Here is a 9478-nt window from a genome sequence, read left to right as displayed (position 1 = left end):
TACCCCTTCCCAGTGGTTGTGCAAATGCCATAATCAAAACACCATTAGAATTTCTAATGATTCGCCCTGATCCCATATACCCTTCTCCATCCCTACTACCATCTGTGTTAAGCTTAACCCAATTTGCAACTGGTTTAATCCATCTAACAATAGTAGTTTCAAAAGTAGGAACAAGTGCCTAAATTTGTTGGCAGATGTTTTTCTCACAATCTTTGTGATCATATCATTAAAAAAAGAAATCCTCTTCCTTCCCGCATACAATGGACACCCCAAGTAAGTCATAGGAAATTCTTTATACTTGTATCCTGTGATATCATTTATTCTCTGAATGTCTTCACTGGAGGCAATTGATAAAGCAATTCTTATCTGTATTAATAAGTTGGCCTGAACATACTTCATACTTTTCGAGCTCCACTAACCAAGATAGTGTTTGGACATGCATTTTATTTGAAGAAAAGTTAAAGTTTTCTGAGTGGAAAAAAAAATTTCACCCAAAAAACTGAGCAGATTTTGGGAACTCAAAATTTTTTGAATTTTTTCCTCCCAAAACATGATCATATTTCATAAACAAACAATATTTTCATTTTTTTTTTTTTTGGAAAAAATGAAGCCAAAATCTATGGTCAAATGGTAGCTAGGAGTGTGGAGGGTAAAATTTATTCTAAGAAATAATGTCTATTCTAAATATTTGGTTTTGATTGTAAAGGTTATGCTATGGAGTATTTTATGTTCTGTTCGTACAATCCCTTTTGGTGCGCCTTACATTTGAGTTTTTGTTTTACCTATACTGAATAAATTGGGAAATGTTGTGACAGATAGGCTAGCTGAAAGTTGTTGCAATTATTTTCAGTAAATAGACAAACCATTTCATGGTTTTGTTAAAGTGAATCTTCAGTACTGGATGTGTATTATCTGCTGGAACTTTTTCAATAAAGTAAAAACCATCTGTTGAACTGGACACTAGAAACATCTAAAGAAAACAATTGATTCCTTCTTGAAAGCTACCACAAAATTTTAAATAACACGAAACGGAAACGGATCCATGTGAACCATTATTTGGACCATCATCTGAATTTCGAACTGCAGTTACCATTATTTGGAACATTATCTGAATTTAGATGGTTATTTAAACTGAAAGTTCAGACTAGCACAACTAAATGGATGACAAAAGGCAGAGAAAATCTAATGAAACTGATTTAAAATCAATATGCTTTCTCTTGCTCATCGACTTCTGGAGTCTCTTGTTCAGCTTTCTCTTGCTCGGCTTCCTGCACCTCCTTCTCCGTCTTCCTTCCTTTCTTGGATTTATAGTACGCGCTCATGAAGGTTCCGATGGCTTTATATTTTTTTCTGCACTGCTCGTAGAGGCTATTATCAAACATCCTCCAGAAGTTCTTCTCTGTCAGTTCAGTGACCGCGTATTGAGCCTGGAACCCGTGGTTTTCGATCAACCAAAGCTCCAGTTGGCGGCATTTCTCTGCACCATCAAAGGGCTCACCCCTGAGGACTGCTCCAGGAACATAGTAGACGCCAATATCAGTATACATCTGAGCATATTCAGTGTCACCCTGCCTGCGGTGTGCCTCAAATCCTGGTTCAGGATAGATCATAGGTTTCACAGGCAGCTTGTAAATTCTGTGTGGGCAGAGCCAGATAGGATATACCTAAACAAATTTAATTCAAATACAATCAGACATGAAAAGTATTTCTTCTGTTCGTTGCACTCTTGGAACAAACATGAAAACCATAGAGAACACAGTCAATCTTATTGTGCTTCGTGCATGAACAGAAAACAAAGAGTATAGAGTTTTACCTCCATTTCGCGGTGGACCCACTCAAGACAATCTCCAACCTTGTAAAGAGGAACAAGCAGATCCTGAATGACATGATGGTCATGGTAATAGTTCCTGATAGCCTCACTTTGAGTGGCCTTGAGCAGAGCGATCTTGGGTGGCATGAGCCATCCTAGGAGAAATCTAAACCAGAACTGATCACCAAATGGAAGAATTAGTTTCCCTTCCCAATACAAGGATCTTGTGTGCCTGTGATAGTAGTCCCTAGTTGGAATGTACTCCACAAATTCCCCTCTTTTCAGTGCAGTTTGAGCATGCTGGTAAAACCATGGTTTGAACCACCAACCATAATTGTTGATTACATTACCCTTTTGCTTGGCTTCCTGTTTCGAAGCATATCTACCGGTCATCATAACACCTTCTGTGGGACTATAAATCATGCCTTCTACCATCTCTGGAACTTTAGAAGGATTGTCCTGGTCTCCATCTCTAGGTGCAAAAGAATCCGCATAAGCCTGTGCAAGCTCTTTAAGATTACCAGTTACAGGTTTGTAGGTAAGTCTCACGTACTCCTTAACTTGTATAAGCTTGATTTCAGCTGAAACAAGAAGACCCAATGTCCCCTGAGACCACGGGATAGCGTAAAAAAGATCAGAATACTCATTGTCCTTTGTAGCTCTAACCACCCGTCCGTCTGCTAGAACTATCTCAAGTGCCACAACAGTGTCAGAGAACAATCCAAAGATGTGAGAGCTTCCTTCAATCCCGAAGCCATTGATCAGACCACCAACGGTCAGATCATCAAGCTCAGCAAGAACTGCAAGGGAAAGATTTATTGGGACAGTAACTCTAGAGATTTGGCCCATATTGACCAGAGGCTCAACTCTAGCAATCATTCTTTCCTTGTCAATTTCAAGTATATTTCTGAACTTAGAAAGATCAACTTCAAAATGACGAGCACGCTTATAGTCTACATTTCTCATTCCGACAACCACCCACGGAGGCCTGCCTGTGCAGACGAGACCATCCTTTGATGCATCCCTCTCCCCAAGGCGCTTCACGACCTCTTTAACATTTTCATCGTGTTCCTTCTGACGCTGCTCATATGATTTCCTCTCAGATTTAACATCCCCTAGATATATGGAGAAGTAAAACAGGAACGAAAAAGGAAGGACAAAGACGATAACAATGATCCATCTGAATTGGAGAAGAAAGTCCACCACCTGCTTCTTCCTCTTGGGATGAAGGGGGGCCTTAGCATCCGACATCTTGGAAAAAGAGGCCAGTACAGCTGTAACAATGATGAAACCAAGTTATGAACCACAAACAAAAACTGTGCTTCTCGCATATCCAGTTTACAACTTTAAATTCCAGATCTAATGAAATTTAGGTCATGGACAAATAAACTAGGAACGAAACGAAGAACAATCCTGTTTTCAATCACATATAGCAAATATTCTGTATTCAGAAGCGTTGAAGCAGATCAGCTGAGCACCACTTTGCAATGAAATTTGCACTACAAGATTTGAAGTAAATGTGAGTGTCGTTACTGTAGAATCCCATTGCCATTTAAGTTTTAAAAAAAATAGAAAAGCGCTTCTCTGGAGAGACATGGACTGGGTATAACAAAAAGTATTCTGTATTCAGAAGCGTTGAAGCAGATCAGCGGAGCGCCACTTTGCAATGAAATTTGCAATACAAGATTTGAAGTAAATGTGAGTGTCGTTACTGTAGAGTCCCATTGCCATTTAAGTTTTTAAAAAAATAGAAAAGCACTTCTCCGGAGAGACATGGACTGGGTATAACAAAAAGGATTTGGCAATAGAATGACCTCCCTTCTTTATACCATGAGTAAAGAACATAGGAAAACGAATTTTAAGAAACTCAAGGCACCTCACTCCTTGGAAAACAGCACATATATGATATAAATAATGCAAAAGCTCTTCCACAGGTATAATAATGTTATTGCAAGTCAGATTAGCATTTTGACTCTTGAGTAACAGCATTCGGCGAAAAGTGCCAAGTGGGAAGTTCAGTTATATTTCAAAACCAAGTTGAAAGTGATGCATAACAGCATTGTAAAATCAACCAATGCCAAGGTAAAACTGACTAAAGATCCCAATGAAGATTAGTGCTGAAGGAAAAAGATAATTAAAGCTCCCAATGTCAATTATACAGACAGCCTGAAGCTAGTTCAATCCAGCTATTTCTTTCAAAAGGATCAGATAACACCATCTTAAGACCAGGAAAAAAACAGAAACCACACATGGTCAACGAAAACAGAGTAACTCGATCAGACCAGCAAAATTAGATCTCGTGGAACTTTGAAAATTAACTTTAACATGCAAAACAAACAAATGAATTTTGACAATTGAGTAAATTTAACATGCAAAACAAAAAAATTATGTTCTTCCCATGTAACTATTGCAGCATCACCTATAAGATTATGCTCTTTCACTACAACAACAACGATATAAAAAATAAAGCACATGTTAAAAATGCTTCAGGTTAATTTAACACATTATGAACGTACGTCATCCTTAAAGCAGTAATTTCATTACCATATGTCAAAAAAGCATTGTCTCCAATAATATGATGCAAAAAGAGCATGTTACTAATTCCCAGTTTCTACTCTTTAAAACAACCACCAAAAAAGACACACACACACACAAAAAAAGAAGGAATTACATGAGTTAAATACCAGTCTGTCATGCATAGGTATAATTCAGTCATTTTTTTTTGTGTTACAAAAGTTAGTTTTATGCGAACAAATTGAAAGTTGGATAATTATCCGCGAAATTAACCTCACAACTATGGCATGCATTCAATATAGCAACGCATTCAGCAAAATTTATTTGTTGTACTCTAAAACATGCTATGGATGGTACAAAAGGTAAGGGCTTCTCATTCAACACATAATTGACCCAAATTTCTGCAAAATCTCAACATTTCATACGATTTTCAAGAATAAATAGCTTCAAATTTCTATTTACATTCGAAAAAGTAACGATCCCACCGAGAAATAATGAGAGATATATATAGAGAGAGAAGAAATACCTGTAAATAGAGTGCACAGTGTACTGAGAGAGATGATTGTAAAAAGGCTGACAATGTGCTTTATAGAGTGAGTTTACAAAAGTAGGGGCATTTAGGGAACAAAACGGTACCTACCTCACGGAATTCCTTAAACACGTTTTGGCTTTATTTTAAGTTAGGGATTTTTAAGTTTTCACATTATAATGAGCATATGATATGTACTGCCATAAATAAAATGATTATAATGATACATACCTTAATAAAATATGGCTCAACTTAGCGGGAGTTAAGAATAAAATTAGAGCTTCGTGCTGATAACGTGTTATAAAATAAAAGCAATGCAGTAAAATGTAAACAAGAAGAGATAGAGAGAATGGAGAAGTGTTTTCTTCTTTCACTTTGGTGTAATTTTTCATTGCAATTACATGGCCTTTTATAGGCATAAAAAGTAAAGATGATGGACATAAAATAGGAAATTTAATCTTTAAGTTATTCACAACATGGGCATCCAATGTAGCATCCAATGTAGTATCCAAAGTAGTATCCAATGTACAAACTATTCATAACACTCCCCCTTGGATGTCCATGTAAGATAATGTGCCTCATTAAAAACTTACAAAAAAAATATTGGGATGTACATAGTTATTTATAATATGCATTGCTTGCTGCCTCATTAAAAACCTTACCAGGAAAACCCAGTGGGACAAAACCTTGGTTAAAGAAAAGAGTGCAGTGTGTAGTTACTCCCCCTGATGAAAAATCACTTAATGTCTCGAAGACGACGCATTCCAATCTTATATATCAGCTTTTCAAATATTGAGGTTGGTAATGCCTTAGTGAACAGATCAACCAAATTATCACTTGAACGAACTTGTTGTACATCTATTTCACCATTCTTCTGAAGATCATGAGTGAAAAAGAATTTCGGTGAAATGTGTTTTGTTCTATCTCCTTTGATATATCCTCCTTTCAATTGAGCTATGCATGCAACATTGTCTTCATACAATATTGTTGGAATATTCTCTTTCGAAGAAAGACCACATGTTTGCTGAATGTGTTGAGTTATAGATCTTAACCAAACGCATTCTCGACTTGCTTCGTGAATGGCTATTATCTCTGCATGATTTGAAGAAGTAGCAACCATAGTTTGTTTTGTCGAACGCCATGATATGGTTGTACCTCCACTTGTAAATAAATAGCCTATCTGAGATCGACCTTTGTGTGGATCAGACAAATATCCTGCATCTGCATAACCAATCAATGATGGCTTGGATTCATTTGAATAAAATAAACCCATATCAATGGTCCCTTGGAGGTATCTGAATATATGTTTAATACCATTCCAGTGTCTTTGTGTTGGCGAAGTACTAAATCTTGCCAATAAGCTTACTGAGAAAGCTATATCTGGTCGGGAATTATTGGCAAGATACATTAATGCCCCAATTGCACTAAGATATGGTACTTCGGCACCAAGAAGCTCTTCATCATTTTCATGAGGTCGGAATGGATCTTTCTTTATATCAAGTGATCTCACAACCATCGGGGTACTCAATGGATGTGCTTTATCCATATAGAATCGCTTTAAAATCTTTTCGGTGTATGTCGATTGATGGACAAATATTCCATCTTTCATATACTCAATTTGTAGACCAAGACAAAATTTTGTCTTTCCAAGATCTTTCATTTCAAATTCTTTCTTCAAATAGTCTACTGTTTTTGGAAGCTCCCCAGGAGTTCCAATGATATTTAAATCATCAACATACACGACGATTATAACAAATTCAGATCCAGACCCTTTTATAAAGACACAGGGACAAATTGGATCATTCTTGTATCCTTCTTTCAACAGGTATTCACTCAGGCAATTGTACCACATACGTCCTGATTGTTTCAATCCGTATAAAGATTTCTGAAGCTTTATTGAACAAGTTTCTCGAAAATTTTTATATGCTTCTGGCACTTTAAATCCCTCAGGTACTTTCATAAAAATTTCGTTGTCTAATGATCCATACAAATAGGCTGTAACAACATCCATTAGATGCATATCAAGTTTTTCTTGTACTGCCATATTTATGAGATACCTGAAGGTGATAGCATCCACTACAGGAGAATATGTCTCCATATAATCAATTCCAGGCCTTTGGGAAAACCCTTGTGCCACAAGTCGTGCTTTATATCTAACGACTTCATTTTTATCATTTCGTTTTCGCACAAAAACCCATTTATACCCTACTGGCTTTATGCCTTCAGGTGTTCGAACTATGGGTCCGAAGACTTCACGTTTTCCAAGTGAAGTTAACTCTGCCTGGATAGCGTCTTTCCATTTTGGCCAATCATTTCTCTGTCTACATTCATTGACAGATTTTGGTTCAAGATCCTCATCTTGTTGCATTATTTCAACAGCAACATTATAAGCAAAAATGTTATCGATAACAATATTATTTCGGTTCCATCTTTTCCCGGTTGAGACGTAACTTATTGATATCTCTTCATTTTCATTATTTTTAGGTACCTGGACCTCTCCTAAGGTCTTATCATTTGTTACGTCTTGGGGCTCTTCTTGAGCCACTACCTCTGTGTTATGTTCACTTTGATCACTTGCTCCTTTTCTTCTTCGAGGATTTTTATCTTTAGAATCGATTGGTCTACCACGTTTCAAGCATGGCTTAGACTCATTTGTTTTAATTAATTGTTCTGTCGGGATATCAACTCGAATTGGAGCATTAGCAGCTGGAATATGTGACTTAGTCACCCTTGGTAGGTTAGTGAATGCTTCTGGCAATTGATTTGCAATATTTTGTAAATGAATAATCTTTTGAACCTCTTGTTCACATTGATTTGTTCGAGGATCTAAATGACACAGTGATAATGCATTCCAATCTATCTTCTTTTTCAGCTGCTTATTTTCTCCCCCTAATGTTGGATATACTGATTCATTAAAATGGCAATCATAAAATCTTGCCGTAAATAAATCTCCAGTCATCGGCTCTAGATATTTTAAAATAGAAGGAGATTCATATCCAACATATATCCCCAACCTTCTTTGAGGACCCATTTTTGTGCGTTGTGGTGGAGCAATTGGAACATATATCGCACAACCAAAGATCCTAAGATGGGAAATATTTGGCTCCTCACCAAAAACTAATTGCAATGGGGAGACTTTATGATAACTTGTGGGACTTATCCGCACAAGTGCTGCTGCGTGCAAAATAGCATGACCCCATACTGAAATGGAAAGTTTTGTTCTCATAAGCATTGGTCTAGCAATTAATTGGAGGCGTTTGATCAATGATTCTGCTAGACCATTTTGTGTATGAACATGAGCAACCGGATGCTCAATTGTTATCCCAGTTGAAATACAATAATCATTAAAGGCTTGGGATGTAAACTCACCGGCATTATCAAGACGAATTGTCTTAATTGCATAATCTGGAAATTGTGCTCTTAGCTTTATTATTTGAGCCAACAATCTCGCAAATGCCATATTGCGAGTTGATAGTAAGCACACATGTGACCATCTTGTAGATGCATCTACCAAAACCATATAATATTTGAATGGTCCACATGGAGGGTGAATGGGCCCACATATATCACCCTGTATACGTTCCAGAAATGCAGGGGATTCCATCCTAACTTTAATAGTTGATGGTCTAATAATTAATTTTCCTTGAGAACACGCAGCACAAGAGAATTCCTTAAATTGAAGAATCTTCTGATTCTTCATTGCATGTCCATGTGAATTCTCAATTATTTTACGCATCATATTAGAACCAGGATGGCCCAACCGGTCATGCCAAATAATAAAATTATCTTGATTAGTAAACTTCTCGTTTACTACGGCATGTGTTTCAATCCTGCTAATACTTGTGTAGTATAAGCCGGAGGAAAGAGCAGGTAACATTTCAAGCACATATTTCTTACCGGACATTATTGTAGTAATATAAAGATATTCAATCTTTTCATCATTTGTAGTCTCAATATGATAGCCATTTTGGCGAATATCTTTGAAACTTAATAAGTTTCTTTGAGATTTACTACAATATAGTGCTTCATCAATAGCCAAATTTGTTCCTCCTGGTAGTAATAAATTGGCTCTTCCAGAACCTTCAATTAATCTTGTACTACCGGATATTGTATTAACATTCGCTTCTTTCATTACCAAATAAGAGAAATATCTCTTATCTTTTAAAATAGTGTGTGTTGTAGCACTATCCAGAAGACATATATCATCTTTATTAATCTTGAGTCCAACTGAAGACTGGGGAATTTTCATATTCTTCATAAAAAAGACAAATAATACATCATAAGAAATATGAAAGACAAGCAGGAAAAAAACATTAAGAAATACATTAGAAATGTAGAAACTAGCAACACATGATGCATTAGGAAAATACACTCAAGAAAAATAAACTAGTTGCAAACATAAACATAACAACTTTTATAGCTTCATTCCCCAGTAAGATGATTAGTTCTTCAGTCAATATCCTCAAAGAAGTCCCCAACTTCTAAATGAGTAATATTTGTTAGGCCTTCAAAATCATCATCTTTATATGCAAGATGTGCCTTAGAATCATATTTATTTGAGGGACCTGCTTCATCATCATTATTTTGAAAGGTCAAGTGTGCCTCCACATTATTTTCTTTTTTCT

The 9478-nt window shown here is 36.5% G+C and overlaps 1 protein-coding gene across 2 annotated transcripts; it reads right to left on the bottom strand.

Annotated features, from left to right (window-relative positions):
* Positions 1-1069: 1069 nt before the first annotated feature.
* On the bottom strand, positions 1070-4908 carry LOC104224267 (delta(24)-sterol reductase-like). Of its 2 annotated transcripts, none has more exons than XM_009775887.2 (3): positions 4851-4908; positions 1814-3084; positions 1070-1664 (listed from the first exon to the last, which is right to left on the bottom strand). In XM_009775887.2, the coding sequence occupies exons 2-3, from the start codon at positions 3059-3061 to the stop codon at positions 1203-1205; spliced, it is 1710 nt and encodes a 569-aa protein (XP_009774189.1). In that variant the 5' UTR covers positions 3062-3084; positions 4851-4908; the 3' UTR covers positions 1070-1202. The 2 variants fall into 2 exon arrangements, with proteins under 2 accessions (XP_009774189.1, XP_070024021.1); XM_070167920.1 differs by lacking the exon at positions 4851-4908 and adding an exon at positions 4598-4769.
* Positions 4909-9478: the final 4570 nt, after the last annotated feature.

The sequence above is a fragment of the Nicotiana sylvestris genome, chromosome 2 (genome assembly GCF_000393655.2).
Source record: "Nicotiana sylvestris chromosome 2, ASM39365v2, whole genome shotgun sequence".
NCBI classification, from domain to species: domain Eukaryota; kingdom Viridiplantae; phylum Streptophyta; class Magnoliopsida; order Solanales; family Solanaceae; genus Nicotiana; species Nicotiana sylvestris.
This window is presented reverse-complemented; position numbering and strand designations above follow the sequence as displayed.